Source organism: Loxodonta africana, chromosome 5 (genome assembly GCF_030014295.1).
Source record: "Loxodonta africana isolate mLoxAfr1 chromosome 5, mLoxAfr1.hap2, whole genome shotgun sequence".
Lineage (NCBI taxonomy): Eukaryota > Metazoa > Chordata > Mammalia > Proboscidea > Elephantidae > Loxodonta > Loxodonta africana.
The window spans coordinates 85664173-85682726 of NC_087346.1; the positions used below are offsets into that span (position 1 = coordinate 85664173).

Genomic DNA, 18554 nt, shown 5'->3' on the forward strand with positions numbered 1-18554 from the left:
AAGGCCGTATTTTCCAACTACTGATCCTTTCTCTTTGTTTCCAACTTTCACATTCCAATCACCAGTTATTATCAATGCATCCTGATTGCATATTTGATCAACTTCAGACTGTAGAAGTTGGTAAAAATCTTCAATTACTTCATGTTTGGCCTTAGTGGTTGGTACATAATTTGAATAACAGTCATATTAACTGGTCTTCCTTGTAGGCATGTGGATATTGTCCTAACACTTACAGCATTGTACTTCAGAATAGATCTTGAAATGTTCTTTTTGATGATGAATGCAAAGCCATTCCTCTTCAAGTTGTCATTCCCAGCATAGTAGGCAATATTATACATGACTGTCCAATTCAAAATGGCCAATACCAGTCCATTTCATCTCATTAATGTCTAGGATATTGGTGTTTATGCATTCCATTTCACTTTTGACTATTTTCAATTTTCCCATGTGCATACTTTGTACATTCCATGTTCTGATTATTAATGGAAAGAAACAGTCAGCTGTTTCTTTCTCATTTTGAGTCATGCCACATCAGCAAATGCAATTCCTGAAAGCTTGACTCCATCCATGTCATTAAGGTCAACTCTCCTTTGAGGAGGCATCCCTTCCCCAGCTTTCTTTTGAGTGCCTTCCCACCTTGGGGGCTTATCTTCAGGCACTGTATCAGACAATGTTCCATTGCTATTCATAAGGTTTTCACTGGCTAATTCTTTTTAGAAGTAGACTGCCACTTTCTTCTTCCTAGTCTGTTTTAGCCTGGAAGCTGAGCTGAAACCTCTTACTCATGGGTGACTGTGCTGGTATCTGAATATCAGTGGCATAGCTTCCAGCATCAGAGCAACATGAGAGTCTCCACAGTATGACAAACTGACAGATATATGTTTGGGTGACCAAGGGTGATGGTAAACATATAAGTGAAGTCTAATATAATTAATTTCTTAAGTACTGATTACATACTAAGGAGAAATAATAATCTAAAACATTTCTTATGCTGATAGTTCCTAATGTATTGGAGAAAAATTAAAATAAAGAACTTGATTTGGAGCAAAGAGGACTGATTTATAGGTCTAACTCACCAACTATTTCTTCAACAAAAACAAGCTGTGGAGGATAACTGGGAAGAAATGAGTAGGAAGTTGAGGCTCTGGCTAATAGTACTATGAAACAAATGGCCATGGATAATGTATGAAAAGTACTAGGTAGTGGAACAAAAGTTAGCTACTTTGAGAAGTTAATCTTTAAAGAAAATAATCAGGTCATGAATTATTTTACAAAAATATTAAAATCATTTGTTCCTATAAGATGATTCTTGGAGATATATATATGTGTGTATATATATATACACATATACACATATATATGTATATATTTGGTGGGAGGAAGAATGAAGGGTTTTGGTGGACATAAAAGAAGATGAAGGCAATTGAATAAATTTATAGTCTTTCTGTATTACCAGGTTGAGTTGCTTTGGATAAATTGCCATCTCTTTTAAGAAAGGCTTGTGTTGTAAAGTGAATTCATTTTGATAAAAAATGAATTATTAAACAATTTGAACCATGACTCTTTTAAATGAAAATTATTTGAATGGGTAGGGTAGTGGTGGGTTTGGTGGTGAGAGAGTTTTTTGTTTAAAAAAAAAAGAAGATAAGAAATTGCACTGCAGAAAAGGCACAGATTAAAACACATACATTATTCCAGAGGCTTTGTGTTTTTAATTCTTGAAGAGAAGTTCAGCAGCTGACACAGGGTTTCTGGATGCTTTATAACTTGAGTTACTTAGATATTCTCTATTTCCTAGAACTTTAGGACTTTAGGAGAAGAAAAATCCCTGGTGGCACAGTGGCTAAGATCTTGGCTGCTAACCAAATGTTGGCAGTTTGAATCTACCGGCCGCTCCCTATGGGGTAGTTATATTCTGTCATGTAAGGTATCTACGAGCCGGAATTGACTCAATGGTAATGAGTTTGGTTTTTGGTTTTATGCTAACTTGGAAAAAGCCATGTTTGGTAGGAGGACTTAGGATATGTTAAATCCTTTCACTTCTTATAGCAGCCAAAAGATTAATAAACATACCTTCACTAGAGCCCTGCTAAGAATATAAAATACCATCATGTAACCACAAATCACTAGTGTTAGAAAGTTATTCAAAGCAATATAACTCCAATACTAGAATTACCTTAAGTTTGTTTCTTTTACCTATTTTGTGGGCTTTTTGTTATTTAGTTTCTCTGCTAGGTGTTTCTTGTCCCTACTCTGCCCTAACTCTTGTGATCTATTGCAGATCATTTATATAGAATAATTTACCAATTCTCCCTGTAATCTAATGGAGGGAAGTACCAATTTAAGCCACTCCTGATTTTATAGTTAAGAAGATACATTGTAGTCACATGGCTTGCTCAAGCCCTCATGACAATGAATTAGTAACACTGTGGTTAAGACACCTTTCCCCTAACTCCAAAGTCCGGTAACTTTATCACATACCCCAGAAACCTTTGCATGGGTAGATGCTATATGTCACTACACAAAAAGTATTTGCAGCAATGGATTGACACAGTAGCTGCAAGAGTGGACTCAAGCCTAACAAGTATTGTGAGGGTGGTGCAGGACCGGGCAGTGTTTCATTCTGCTGTACATGGGTTTGCTATGAGTCAGAACTGAGTCGACGGCACCTAACAACAACAATGTATAAACAGCATACATGCAATTGTACAAGCCCTCTTTAGCTTTTACAGTATTGTCTCTTCTTCCACTGACTTATACTGCACAGTATTGTGGTCTAACATTGCTAGATCTAGAGTAATGACAATGCTACTGAAATATTAATTTAATTAATGCTATTAAAATATAGAGTTTTTAATATTATACATTTTATTTAATATCTAGACACTCAAAAATGAACAAGTAAGATGTCTTCAGGAGGGAGTCAGTGGACATTCAGGGCATTCCCCTCTTCTGAAGCATCACTCAAGAGTGGACCCAGGGGCAGTCATTTGAGACCCGACCTGATGACCTTCTGATCTCCACCTATTCCAAGTCTGATCAGTCCTTTTCATTTATTTGTGCTCACTGATTATGAATGCGAATTGCTAGCCAGGTTTTCCCTGAGTTTGTTAAACATTTATCAAGGGGCACAATGGCAGTTTCTAGGCTAGTTTGATCTTGACAAATTTGCTTCCCATTCTGAAAGGCTAGTGATCAAATGGAAGATATATCTAAGGGGAAATTAATGCTGGAGTTTTTTATAAATTTTTTAAAATTCAAATAAAAAATACTAAAAATGAATTTATACCCTCTGTATATTTTCATACTTACATATTTTGTTTATATTGAAGTGACAACTACCTACCAGAAATAAGACCTCAGGAAGAAGAATTTAAGATAACTCAATAAGAGCCAATAATTTTGTATTTCAACTTATAACAGACAGATATATTTATCACAAAGAATTTTCTGACTCAGTGATAGATGTACAGAGAAATATTAGAAACATGAGACTCTCTTTCTCTCTCTTTTTTTTTAAATCCAATTAAATCACTTGAACCCATAATCAATCTAGTTACTAAACCCTCTAAAGTTAACTTTCCTTTATAGTCCTACCTCATTCCTTGCAAGGTTTTGGGAAAGTAAATTTTTTACATGTATACTGACTATTCATCATCTTTTTAGATTGTAAATAACAAAATTATTTCAAAGGAACATGTAAAAACTCCTGGAAGAAAGCCCTGAACTTGGGGATTGTAACGTATTCAAGTCACGAATACGAGACTTGAATACGTTGAGAGCAACGAGCTTCTAGCAGAAAGTAAACAAATGCACATCACAGACCTTTGTAGATATAAAAAACAGCCTTGTTTTGGCAAAATATTTTTCTTTTCTTGCTGCTTTACACTGCTTTCTGAGTAGTTCACCAAGGCCAAATTATTTGGGACCAAAAGCCATGTTTCATTTCCTTGATAAGATACAAATTTAGAGACATGGGGGAAATCACTGACAATGTGCCTACTGTATTGTTTTTGTTATTTTTGGATACAGTCAAAAGCAGGACCATAAAAATAATCTATGAAGATGCTTTTTGAAGGGGAACTTTTTCTGGACTGGTAAAAGCTAGATGCTTACTCACAGCTTAATTATGTTCTCTTTTGGTAGATGTCTTTTGCATTTATTTTATTCACTTTAAACACTGTTGAGTGTCCTAAAGCTTTGAATATCTAAAAAAAAAAAAAAAAAAATTGCTGTTTAATTGATTCCGACTCAAAATGACCCTGTAGTATCAGTGCCTGTTAATTTTGTTATACAAGCTTAGCTGTCTCCTTACATGAGTCAACTGTTGTGTTCTTTTTAGTTTTTTTCTTCCACAAATCACAGAAAACAAACCTTTCCAATACGAAGCATACAAAAGGTAAATTGTCATTTATTTCAATCAGATTTCACATGCCACAGTTTGAACGGCCCACTGATAGGAGATGAAATGTGTTATATTGCACTTTGGATTTTAGATCTCTTTTCCAGTTGCTTAAACCTAAGCCATAACAGGCAAAGAAAAGTTAAAAAATAGTATTGATTTTGGTTCCCCTTTCTTTTGGCACCGGAACTGTCAGAAGGGTGAGGAGATTGCCTACTACTTATAATTTAGGGACAGGAAGGAGGAGGTGTTGTCCACAGTATTGTCCACTATAAAGTGGGCCTGAGGCAGTTTAAATCCACCAGCTGCTCCTTGAAAACCCTCTGGGGCAGTTCTGCTCTGTCTTATAGTGTCACTATGAGTCAAAATCGACTTGACAGAAATGGGTATGGTTTGGTTTTTTGGTTTAAGGTACTCTAATAACTGAAACTAATCCAAAGATGCATCCATGTATACACCAGTCTTCAAAAATGCTGCTGTGTGCATGATTTAATTATTTTAATACATAATCAATTTAGTTTTTTTAGTTTTCACCCATGAGTATTCAATTAAAGGACTATGCTTACACCTTTGAGAAAGTAAAAGGCGATGGCAAGAGTTAAAAAGTTTTTCTCCTATGTCTTAAAACTTTTTTCTAGCAATGCCTCAATAACCTGATCCTTAAGTGTGTTTTTTTTTAAGTGTATAGACAATTAAGTACACCATATCCTCGTATGCTTTTGGTCCATTTCTCAAAAGACTGGTGAGTCATAGTACCATGAAGGGCAGAGTGATTTGTTCCACTCCACTGATTCAGGAGCCATTGTCTTTTGTTTGTGAGTTGCACACTGAACACCACCACTGAAATCACAAAATTCCTCTTTTTTTCCCTCCACCAGATATTAACTGTTTTTAATTCAATGCTTTTCACTCTAAAATATTTTCTGATATTAATAGGAAATGTGCAAATTAGTGATCAGCCTCATTGAAGTACGCTACATGGTGGTCAGTCTTCTCTTTCCCCACTCATTCCATCCAGGGAGGTATACTATTATTAATCATGTAGTGTCTCTTTAATACCACCTGTTTTACTTCCTTTTTAAGTCTTATATTTATGATTATTTTAATCAAAATTTCTATATACACAATGCATATATATGTGTTCAATGTACAAAAGGATGCCTCCTAGGAAAGGGGAAAAGAGAGGAAGTGGAAATGAAGAGCAATTTTGCCTTAGGTGTTATAGAAATCTATTGCCCTTCTCATATTATTTGTCAGAAAAGTTTATAGAGTTTCTTTTTTTTTTCAGGAACGACCTGGGTCAGTGAAATATATGATTTGGTCTATAACAATAGGGATGCGGAGAAATGTAAATGGGATGCAATACACAAACAAGTGCCGTTCACGGAATTAATAATCCCTGGTCTCACGTATGGTATTTTCACTAAATTGTTACTTTTCACCATAGAAATAAGTATCCCTAACTTTTTGAGATGTTTGGAGGCATCATAATGGAAAATCATACAGACAGAGGACTGTTGGATTGTAAGGGTGGTGGTGCAGTGATTAAGCATTAGGGTGCTAACCGAAAGCTCAGAGGTTTGAATCCACTACCTGTGGGAGAAAGATGTGGCAGTCTGCTTCTACAAAGATTCATAGCCTTGGAAGCCCTATGGGGGAGTTCTACTCTGTCCTATATGGTCACTATGAGATGGAATGGACTTGCTGGCAATGGGTTTTGTTTGGTTTGGTGTATTAGAACAGTCAGAAATTGGTACTGCCAATAATCATATCATACTGCTCATCTGCACAAAGATAATGTCTACATAAGAACAGATTTTGATACAGTGAATTTTTTTCTTAGTAAGGAAGATGGAAGTCTTTAGCATTTAAATATTGTGTAATCATTACATAAGGAAAATGCAATGTTTGACTCAGTATAGATTTATGAATATTGCTAGTTAGCTGATATTTACAAACTCATGGAAAGGGATTATGGAAACATGGTTTTGCATTACTAAGTGAAGGAAAAGTCTGGACATCTTGACTGTTGGACCAATGCTCCTTCTGTTCCATCAAAGCGTTGTATCTGAGGACTTTATAGACACTTTTTTTTTAATGAAGACGGTAAAATCTCTGCTACTGATGGGTAATAAAGCAGTCTAACTATGCAGAATTTTTAATTCTCATGGTAGATTTTTGGGGCATATGACTTTAGCCATTTCAAACCATGTAGTGAGATTAAAGTTCATAAAGTCTTAGATTGTATTGTAGTTGACTTTTACAATTTCACATTTCTAATGTAGTTTGTGAATTTCTGTGCTTGCAGGCATTGAGCAACTGAAAAACATACAGTCTCCTCAACTAGTAAAAACGCACCTACCTGTTCAACTTCTCCCTTTCTCATTGTGGAAGAATGACTGCAAGGTAGCAAATTTTAAACAAAGACTCCTTCATTTGTGCTGTAATTTCTTTTACTAATTATTCAGAATTGAAGGTATGGTATTGTAACCTATGGGTAAGTCATTGTAAAAATAATGATACGGACCCTATATCCCAAGGATTAAATAGTATCAGTGCATACAACAGTGGCTTGGACACCAATGGTGTAGACAGGGACTAGACTCCATGCCCAAACACTGAGGATCTGTCGGATTTTCTGTCCTCAAAGATATCTGTCTTCCTAACTAAATCCCTTCACTCCCTATCAATAGCTTTTAAACAACTTATTTTTAAACAAATAACCCCAGAATTTATTTCTTCTGGAACATCCTAATTTAAAAATATGGTGAATTATAATTTATGGATTATTTTTAAACTTCTTTTTATAAACATTTTTATTGAAGTATAACCTTCAGGGAGAAATGTGTAAAATATAGACGGATGAATTTTCATAAAGTTAGCATATCCAGGAAACCAGCACCTAGATTAAGAAAGAGAACATTACCAGCATCTCAAAAGCTCAGTTTCTTCCCATTTCCAGGAAGTAACCGCCATTCATAAAGGTAACCACTATCCTGAATGCTTTCATCACAAATTAGTTTGCCTGTAATCGTATCAGTACCAGTTGCCATAGAGGGACCCCATCTGTGTCAGAGTAGAACTATGCTCCATAGGGTTTTCAGTAGCTAACTTTTTGGAAGTAGATTACCAGCCCTTTCTTCCCAGGTGCCTCTGATGGACTCCAACTTCCACCCTTTTGGTTAGCTGCCTCGTGTGTTAACTGTAATCTTGCAGGGGATTGGTGGTTCAGTGGTAGAATCCTCAGCTCCCATGTAGGAGACCTGGGCTCAATTCCTGACCAATGCACCTCATGTACAGCCACCACTCAACTGTCAGTGGAAGCTTGCTTGTTGCTGTGATGTTGAACAGGTTTTACCAGGGTTTTCAGACTAAGATGGACTAGGAAAGAAAGCCCTAGGATCTACTTATGAAAAGCAGCCAATGGAAATTCAGTGGATCACAATGGTCCGATCGCCACTTGATCAGGTGTATGGTGCGGGATCCAGTGGTGTTTTCTTCTGTTGTGCATGGGGTCACCATGAGTCAGGTAACAACAGCGATGGCCTCAAGTCATAAAGTATATATCCTTGAAGGTTTAGCTTTTTATGCAACATTCTACTTGTGATATCTATCCATATGGTGCTCGTAGTTCTGTTTTTCTTGTTTTCTTTGATGTAACGTGGTGGATCACAAAACGCCTGTGCCCTGAGCTACGGCAGCTTCTTTACCTGAACGTATCAGCTATTGTGCTTGCATTGTAAATGCAAACATAAATGCAACAGTCTCTGCAACCTGAGCACATTACACCCTTTATTTAATTTCTACGAATACTATTGAGGTTCTTCTGGATTCTAGTTACTTACCTATGCCTGTACTATGCACTGATTAGAAAAGTCAATGCCCTCTGCCCTATATAGCATATGACCCCGTAGAATGCATCAAGTGGTGGAAAAAGAGAGGTACATTTGAAAAACAACTACATATATGCAATATAAGTACTAGCACATGAGATAAACAAAGATTCTTTGTGAACCCTGCAGCAGTGTTAAGGAGGTCTAATAGATGAAGAAAAGCTTGATGAGCATCATGAAGAAAGAATAGAAGTATTTTCAAGAGTACAAGAAGGATGCTTCACAGAGAGAAAACTGCATAAGCATATGGTAAGAGATGTGAATCAGAAAGGTGTGTGCCAAAGATCTACGAGGGTCTCAGTGTAGCTAATTACAATGTGAAGACAGTGGAAAATGAATCTGGAAGGCCAGGCAGTCACTAAACCCCTAGATCTGAGAAAGGAGTTTAAAGTGCATCTTTATCCCAGCATCTTTAATACCAAAAACAACTAAAACCATTGTTGTCTAGGCAATTCCAACTTATGAAGGTTTCATGTATAACAGAATAGAACTGCCCTGTGGAGTTTTCGTGGCTATAATCCTTATGGAATCAGATTGCCAGGCTTTCTTCTGTGGTGCCTCTGGGTAGGTTCAAACCACCAACCTACCAACCTTTCAGTTAGTGGTCAAGCACTGAACTGTTTGTGTCATCCAGGGAGCCTTAGTGCCTTTAATAGACTGAGCCAAATAGCTGTTTGTTGTCCCTTTGAAAAAATTGATTGATTGTACTTTCACCTAATTATACAAAGACTCATTGTACTCATTGTACATGTTTTTATGCGTGACTTCTTTTCCTCCGAAGTCTTTTTGAAAATAAAAGAAATGAGAAAATAGAGATATGATTTATTATCTTAATTCCAGCAGTTAAGAACCTTAGAAGCTCCCAGAAAGTCATCTTTGCTATCAGGTAGGAGAACTGAGGAATATCTTCAGCATAGCCTTGTCTTCTACTTTGCAGCAAGCAGGAAATAGATCTTGATAAGGAAGTTACACGTGATGATGAAAGAGAAAGAAAACAGTTGGTTCGTTACCAGAGTCTCCTGGTATTGAAATAGGGAGTAGATGGGAACATTTATAAAGTTAGTATTCTCTCAAGAAGTTATGTTACCATCAAAGTCTCAAGTCTTAACACTCCATATTCAATTTTTTGAGACACTTCTTTCCAGTCATTCCTTTCCTCCTTCCATCTTTGTTGCGGATTATGAAGATTATAAGTATAAAATGTACCATGTCCTTTGCCCATCGTTTGCCAAGAAGCAAGTTCTGATTCCGCTTAGATGAAAGGAAATTTCTCCCTGAGTGCTTTTCCCTTAAAAATATATTTACTGCATGTGTGGCTGGGTCCTTGGTGTTATTAGGTATACTTCAGAGGAGAAATAGATTTAATGGATTTCAGTGGGCTTGCCTGAAAAACTTGTTACCAATGAGGCATAACGATATCATCTCCATTGGAAAATGTGCTCAAAATTTCTACCTTCAAGCAGACTCAAAGGCTTCATGCATAAAACAAAATTTTATCTCACATCAATCATTATAATCAACAATGATTGCTGCATAGCCATGATTGTGGGCAGAATGATGTTGAATCTTTAAAAATTTACCCAAGTAGTAATTTATTTTAAATGAAAAAAAACAGGCATTAGTTCAGCTTTTGTTTTATAATTTCTTTATTATTATTAATTTTAATAAGTGGTAAGCAAAACATTCTAAATTTAAGGATAATACCAATTAAGTTTTTATATGTACTATTTATTATAATTGTTATTATAGTTGTTTTTCATATTTCAAAAGATATTCTTTTTTCAAAGGCTAAAGAGAAAGCAGGGGCATGACAGAAGTCTGTTAAAATAATTTGTATAGTTTCGAATATGCTATGTCAAGAAAAAGATGCAAATGCTAAGATTCCCATTGCCGTCAAGTTGATTCCGATTCCTAGTGACCCTATAGGACAGAGTAGAACTGCCCCAAGAGGTTTCCAAGAAGAGGCTGGTGGATTCAAACTGCAGACCTTTTGGTTGGCAGCTGTAGCTCTTAACCACTGTACCACGAGAGCTATGATTAGGAAACAGAGAAGTGAAATTAAGCATTCTGTCAATAGAAGCAAAATTTTAAGATTAAAGAACAGAAATGAAAAGCTGATTTCCCATTTCTCTGCACAGATGATCTATGTGGCACAAAATGCCAAAGATGTAGCTGTCTCTTACTATTATTTCTACCAGATGGCAAAAATGCACCCAGAGCCTGATACCTGGGAGGAGTTCCTGGATAAATTCATAGCTGGGAAGGGTAGGTCAACTCTTCCTTTAACCATGGAGTTCCATAATGGAAAGTCTTTTTGGCAAGATGTAAAGTTCAAATATAAATTACGTGTTTATTATAAACCTAATACCATATGTGCCCAGCACTCTAAGAATTTATTATGAAGAATATAGAAATAGAATACAATGTTTCATCCCTTAAAGGAGTGTAACTTTTGGGGGTATGTGACATATAGATTTCTGAGTCCATAATTCCAGTGTTGTATTAGTGCTTAGTCGTTACTGCCAATTTTTTAAGTGCTTTCCTCTTTTGGCATCCATGCTGTTATGCTGTTTACATTTTATACACATTCTTTGGATTAGCTTAGCTTTCCTCTACCATCCTTTTATTTTTTCAATGAACTGTGAAAATTCTTGAGTGAGAGTTTTATACTTAAGGTTCTATTATTCTACACGTGTATTTTCTTTTTCAGACATATTCATACCAAGGTAGTAACTCTACTGATAATTCTTACATGCGTTTTTCAATCCTGACTTCTCTTGTAAACATCAAATGTATTTAAATGCCTGCAGGACAAACCCATTTGGAAATTTATTTTGTAAAGTTCAACATATTCAAAACAGATTTTATTACATATCCTAAAACTGGCTTTTCTTTTAAAAATACTTTTTATATACTTCTATGGTAGTGCTGTAGCCCTTGGTGGTGCAGTGGTTAAGAGTTATGGCTGCTAACCAAAAGGTCAGTGGTCTGAATCCACCAGCCACTCCTTGGAAACCTTGTGGGGCAATTCTACTGTCTTCTAGGGTCTCTATGAGTCTGAATTGACTTGACGGCAATAGGTATGGTGGAGACACCATATTTCTGCTATTTTGGTCTATGAAACATAAAGTCTTTTTTGAATCTTCTCTAGACATCAGTTCTCATTAAATCTCAGAACAAACATATTTTTTTTAATTTATCATTATAATAGTCCTTAAATTAGATTATTCATTTATTTTCATTTTATTTGCTACAAACCTAGTCCAGGTCTTTATGGCCTAACTTAATTATATATTATCTTGTGCCCTTCAGTTAAGGCTCCACAAACTCCATCCTGCTGGAGATAGAGATTTAAAGAGTATGTAGTTGTTTTGATGTATGAAGGGCCATAAAACTGAAACATAAATTCAACTTATTGTAACAAGGAACAATAAGCCTTTGCAAGTCCTTGAAAAAAGTAGAGATATTTCAATGGAGTTTTCAGAAGATCCATTTAAAGAAATTTACGATATGGATCAGAAAACACAGAGACAAAACGCAGAGAGACCAATTAGAATAATGTTTACAAACATATACTATGACTGAAACACAAGTTGTTAAAAAGTTCTTGAAGAGTACAGTCCAATGAAATGTGTGCACGTTTCCGATCTTCAAATAAAATCCTCGATGTTATTTCCTAATGATGAAACTCCTGTAGGACTGATTTTTTTTTTTTTTTTTTTTTGGTCTGTATGATTTAGTACTAATTTCGGTACTACTAATGTTAAATGAGGAAACCCTGGTTTCTGTAGTGGTTAAGAGCCACAGCTGCTAACCAAAAGGTCGGCAGTTCGAATCCACCAGGTGCTCCTTGGAAACTCTACGGGGCAGTTCTACTCTGTCCAATAGGGTTGCTATGAGTTGGAATCGACTCAACAGCAACTTTTTTTTTTAAATAAATGTTAAATGAATCTTCTGAAACTATTTTTTCACCTGTATCACCATGTTTAAACCTATATTTAATGACATTCTATTATCAACAAAACAAAATCAGTATCCCTATCTATCAATATAGACATTATATTTTTGTTGCTCATTCACATCTTCAACCCTATTTCTCAGCATTACCTTGTGAAAACCTTCTCCTTGAGGCAACTACATCTCAAAGTTTTCTTCAATAGTTTTATGTTTGCTATCACTTGGACTATTCTTTGTCCATAGAGTGTTATTGTTATTCTCATCATTGCCAAAGTTCTGCTCTTCTTCTTAGATCCAAATACACTCTAGCTCCTCCACAGCTCTTTCTTAAATGCTCCATCCCTATGATTTTCTCTACCTTTTTCCTCTTCTATAAACTTCCATACCACTTATTTTCTGTGTTACCTCATATCTGCCATGTTGCTCTTGTAGTTTTACTTATTAGAAGCATTTTCTCTTTTCTAAATAAATTGAAAATCAGTGAGAATAGGTTTATTCACATACTTCCTTTAGCCTTAGCATACTCTTTCTTGAACTAATAGGCATTAATAAGTGTGTGTTGATAACGGTGACTTATAATGGCATTTAACAATTCTTTATTAATATAAGTAGTTAAAAAATTGAAAACGTTTTATCTTTAATTTCAGTGTGTTTTGGTTCCTGGTATGAGCACGTGAAGGGCTGGTGGGAGAAGATGAAAGATTATCCTATCCTTTACCTTTTCTACGAAGACATGAAAGAAGAGGCAACAGCAATTTCTTCTTTATTTTTGATGGAATCCCAATAATGCTAATCTACTAACCATCAATTCTTGCACCCATCCATTTTGTTCTACCACTATCCTTCCACTCTAGTACAGGCATCCCTCTTATCTTCTTGGAGTATGTAATCTTTTCTCTTCCATTATCTACTCAGGGAGAATTATCTTTTCGAAGACTAAATCAGGGTTGTCCACTTCCAGCTTCAAATTTCTCAATGACTTCTGTTCCTCCATAAAATATAAGTTTGTTTTTATTGTTCTATCACAACTTCTAATGATTTTATGTGTGTGTTTCTTATGTTTTATCAGTCTCCTTCACTGTAATGTAAGCTTCTTGAACTTGTAACTAAAATTATCTTGTCCATGGTAGTTGGGGTTCTCTCACACAGTGGGCAGACAATGTAACTTTCCTATTTAATCTATAAAACATCTAACTTTTATTTTCTTATCTTCCATCTGATTATTAATGTGGAAAAATAATTTACTCTCTAATGTGATTAAAAACAGTCTTATCTGATTACTTAAACAATCCATTTAATAAGTGTTCTGTATTTCTTAAATTTTCTTATATATTTTCTTAAATATATCTCAGGCAGCCTGTCCATACCCCTTTTCTCTTTAAGATGATGTCTGGGTATAGGGAGAAAAGGAGAAGTATACAAAATATCATGAGCATGAAGGGGGAGTTAGAGATTTCTGGAAGCAATATCACCCAGCTGACTCCTATCCTATGTAGAGTTTTTTTTTTTTTTTAATCACTTGAGTTTTGCAAGCCATACTGACATGCAAAACTGAAATCATTTCGTCCACTACATTGTCATAATTAGAACCGTATTAAATACTTTGCCTGCTTAATGACTAAATCTACCCAAAATTATTCTTTTTTCATTCTAATTCTGTTACGATACAAAATGTAGTCTTCATAAGTTGTTAAAGTTCGTAGAGAAAGACCTGCCAGAAGCAACAGTGGATAAAATACTCTATCATTCATTACAATGTAATGAAGCAGAACCCATGCACAAATTATACCACTATGACGTCTGAAATGGAAAATTCTTTGTCTCCCTTCATGAGAAAGGGTAAGGACATCATATAGCAGTTTTTGTACAGCTTGCTGGTCATAGAGTGGAGCATGTATGTGGGCAGATAAGAATGATGTTGTAAAAAATGAAAAGACATTAAGTATGCTGAGGAGGACAAACAAAGAAACAAGCATAAAGGAAATATGTGGTAAAAAACAAAACAAAACTCTATCTTTGATGTAAGATTAATGTATAAGACAAACCTTCTAATTAGAAAAGTTTACTCATTAGCTTGTGCCTCAATAAACATCAGTCTTGGAAGTCATGTCTCATTAATTAAGGGTAGGGTTGCACAGCCAATTACTGTAATTTCTGTCAATAAGTTGCACACCTGTAAAAAGTTGAATTGGAAAAAGTTGTGTGATAGATATATTTACAAAGACAAAAAAAAGTAACTGCTGAGGCTGCTATGTACAACCAAAAACCTCATGAGATTTAGTTTCCTGTTTGGCAAGCTTAGGGTCATGGTTTCATGGAACATCTCAGTTAATTGGTCTAATAGCACACTTAGTTCTTCTGTTCTACCTCCTAGTTGGACACGTGGTGCCTGGGATCTTAAAAGCTTGCAAGCAGCCATCTAAGGCAGAAAAATTGCTTCTATTCACATAGAACAACAGTGGAAGAAGGAGATTCAGGAATAGGAGGAGGCTATGGAATGTGTGGCTAATTGCCTCATGAACAACTGCCTCCTTTGTCAAGAGACCAGAACTGGATGATGCTTGGCTACCATTACTGAACATTTTAATCAAAGGTTCCATAGAGGCATCCTGATCAAAACGGGGGTGGGGAGGAAATGCAGAAGAGAATTGCAAATTCTCATGGACTCCAGATCTCCTGAAGCCATGAACGCTGGATGAAATCCTGAAACCATTACCCTGAGATAATCTTTAAACCTTAAGCAAAAAATATCCCCTGAAGTCTTAAAACCAAGCAATAATTTAGCTTAACTCATAAAATTGTCTACCTTGAGCATTACACTCTTTATGAACTATCCATATGGAATCAAACTGGCAACAGCAACTCAAAAGATTAGGTAGGAACCTTAGGGGACAGTGAATTTATGTTAATGGGGGAGAAACAACTTGGAAAAGGAAGGTGAGAATGGTTACACAACTCAAAGAATATAATCAGTGTCACTAAATGGTACATGTAGAAACTATTGGTGTATGTTTGGCTGTGTATGCACTCAACAACAACAATAAAATAAATTTGTACTTAAAAAAAAGAATGCAATTCATTTGTCTGAATGACCTAGATCTTTGTCATCTTTCTTAAAAATTTTTCAAAGCTAAGTAGCTAGCTTAAATGATGCTAAAAACCCACCCCACTGCCGTCGAGTCGATTCCGACTCATAGCGACCCTATAGGACAGAGTAGAACTGCCCCAAAGAGTGGATGCTACGCATACTAAATTAATGAGGTTGTCATTGTAATATTGTAAATCATTGCATCCTCAGCATTGAACTCAATGTATAGTATCTTGCACAAAATAGGACTTTTAATGAGTATATACTGAACTGAATTGTGTGTGTGCGTATGTGAGAGAGAGAGACTTCATTGTAAGAGTATATATTAGTTAGCTTCCTATACAACAAACAACTCCAAGAATCTCAGGAATTTAAAAAAACAGATTTATGTTTCATTTAAATTACATGTTGGTGAATATTGCTCAGTTAACTGTGGCTGCTGCAGTTTTGCTCAACTCTTTTTGACTCTTTTCAGTTTTGCTTGGCTCTCCTAGGCTCAGTTCCTTGTTTGCTTTATGAAATGCACCCTGAAAGAGCTCCGCATATGTAGGACATACCTAATATCACGGCATAAATGAAGAACAAGAAAGTTGGTGTAAACTTGCAGTATCTTTTAAAGTTTCTCTTTAGATGTGGTGTCTGTCACACATACTCAAATTCCATGGACCAAAGCATATCAAACAGTCAAGCTCAAAGTGCATGAGCCAAGGAGGAATGGGCAGAACACTTGAGTAGGGGCAGAGCTGTAAAACCTTCTTAAAGTGAAAGGGAGGAGTGAACAGTTATTAACAATTACACAGCCTGAGACAGCCTTTGAGAGACAGATGTTCTTGTGAAAGGCTACAAAGGATAATAGTAGGTCCTATGGTTTTTCAGAAAATAAGAATGTATGTCATGGATAAATTTGCTCTGGAAATATCTGATCTCAAAGAGGTGTGATTTTGCCTCTCAGAGGACATAAGCAATGTTTGGAGACATTTTTGATTGCCACGACTGGGTTGATGCCACTGGCATTTAATAAGTAGAGGCCAAGGATCCTACTAAACATCTTAAAATACACAGGACAGTCCCCCACAGCAAAGAGTTTTTTGGTCTCAAATGTCAATATGTTAAGGTTGAGAAACCCTAGACCAGACTGACCAAGGTATTTGGGCACATTTTCTTGCCTTTTTTTTATCTTCATGGTAATCCTGTGAGATGTTCCATGAAAATGGCATTCTGTGATCAAATATGCATTGTTAATGCTGTGTCCTATGTTGTTCGAGATTTTTGACATGATTAGTCTTTTAAAGACTTTGAAAATCCTATAGCAATCTGTTTAATTCTATTTAATAGTAAGCAATTCCCAATTTTGCTTGATCATACAAGTTTTTCGTTTGTTTTTGTTTTTTTCTCATAAGATATTGTCATCTAACTTTGGAAAAATATAATTTTAAAATGAATCAAAACATCTCTATATTCTCTGTTAATAAAGCTCTAGAAAACAAAGAGTGTTTTCAGACATTGGGCTTTCTCCCAGTGACATTTCTCAGGGATATTTAAGGTACTAGTTCCTTACATATGATACTGGAAACACCTTTGGGAATTTCTACAAGACTAAGAAGACCTAGAAGTCTGAGAGTGCTAGTGGGAGGTGAGGAATACAGCTGTGGAATAGACATGACATTCTAAAGTTAAAAAAAAAAGTGATAATATAAATTACAATGGAGAGGAACTCTACAGTAGTCCTAAATTTGCCCTTTCATTTCTATTTACTTATTTTTTCTTTTCAGGTACTTCAGGAGACAGGAATCAGTTCACTATAGCCCAGTATGAGAGATTTAAAGAAGATTATGAAAAGAAAATGAAAGGACCTACACTAAAGTTTCGATCAGAAATCTAAGGATACCTACTCTTTCTCCAACTCCTTTAACAGGCACCTAAATTAAAAAGAAAATTCTTCAAACTTTCGTGAAAGTGAAAGGAAATTCTGTGTGTGATATTTCCTTACTTACTTACATTAGTGATTTATAATAAAACAGTAAGAGAATTTCAAAGGCTACACTGGAAAAACCAATAGTATCTCTATGATTTTAATGACTCTGCACAATGTTTCTGGTATTCTTACAAATTAAATCAAGAAATTAGATTTATAAAAACACAAAGATATGTGCTTTGTTTCTTAAAGTCAATGAAACATAAGTTCTTGGTGATTAGACTTGCAAAGAAAATCTGGGAGTTTTTAAGATAGATTAAAATAAAATCTATCTTAAAAGGCCTTAATTACTCTCTTTTATATGCTTAGGATGATACCAGTGTCATATAAGATCTATGACTTTTTTGCATAAAAATTTCACTGAAAATTATTGTCCTAGAATGGTTTACTATAGACTAACTTTTAGATAATTAATTAATCACAGTCTTCTCCTGTTATAGTTTATATAGGAATTATCTGAAATAACGCCAAGAATGTAATCAATAACTATGTTATACAAATATTGACTGCACGATAATGCTTTAGCTACTGTCAGAGATAAAATCAATTAACAGTTATTTATTCTGATATCAAGCTAATAAAATTTTATTTAACACCTCTTTTATGTATAAATAGAAAACCCTGGTGGCATAGTGGTTAAAAGTTTGGCTGCTAACCAGAAGGCTGGCAGTTCGAATTCACCAGGCACTCCTTGGAAACTCTATGGGGCAGTTCTACTCTGTCCTATAGGGTTGCTATGAGTCAAAATTGACTTGATGGCAACGGGTTTGGATTGTTTTTCTTTTTTTGGTTATGTATAAATAAGTAACATCATAATATAAAATAAGCAATAATAATAATAATATAATATAAGCAACATCATGATAAATGGAGAAAAGATCAAAGTTGTCAAGGATTTCATTTTACTTGGATCCACAATCAACACCCATGGGAGCAGCAGTCAAGAAATCAAAAGACACATTGCATTGGGCAAATCTGCTGCAAAAGACCTCTTTAAAGTGAAAAAAGCAAAGATTTTACCTTGAAGACTAAGGTGTGCCTTACCCAAGTCATGATGTTTTTAATCCTCATATGTATGAAAAAGCTGGACAATGAATAAGGAAGACCAAAGAGCTGACATCTTTGAACTGTGGTGTTGAAGAAGAATACTGAATATTCCATGGACTGACTAAAGAACTAGCAAATCTGTCTTGGAAGAAGTACAACCAGAATGCTCCTTAGAAGCAAGGATGGTGAGAC

The 18554-nt window shown here is 35.4% G+C and overlaps 1 protein-coding gene across 1 annotated transcript in view; it reads left to right on the plus strand.

Annotated features, from left to right (window-relative positions):
• Window positions 1-18554, plus strand: part of LOC100662581 (sulfotransferase 1 family member D1) — a 120890-nt gene that overhangs the window by 30719 nt on the left and 71617 nt on the right. Inside the window, exons 2-5 of the mRNA XM_023553229.2 lie at window positions 5691-5816; window positions 6711-6808; window positions 10434-10560; window positions 12900-12997. Coding sequence (XP_023408997.1) covers window positions 5691-5816; window positions 6711-6808; window positions 10434-10560; window positions 12900-12997 — 449 coding nt within the window. The remainder of the gene's footprint in view (window positions 1-5690; window positions 5817-6710; window positions 6809-10433; window positions 10561-12899; window positions 12998-18554) is intronic.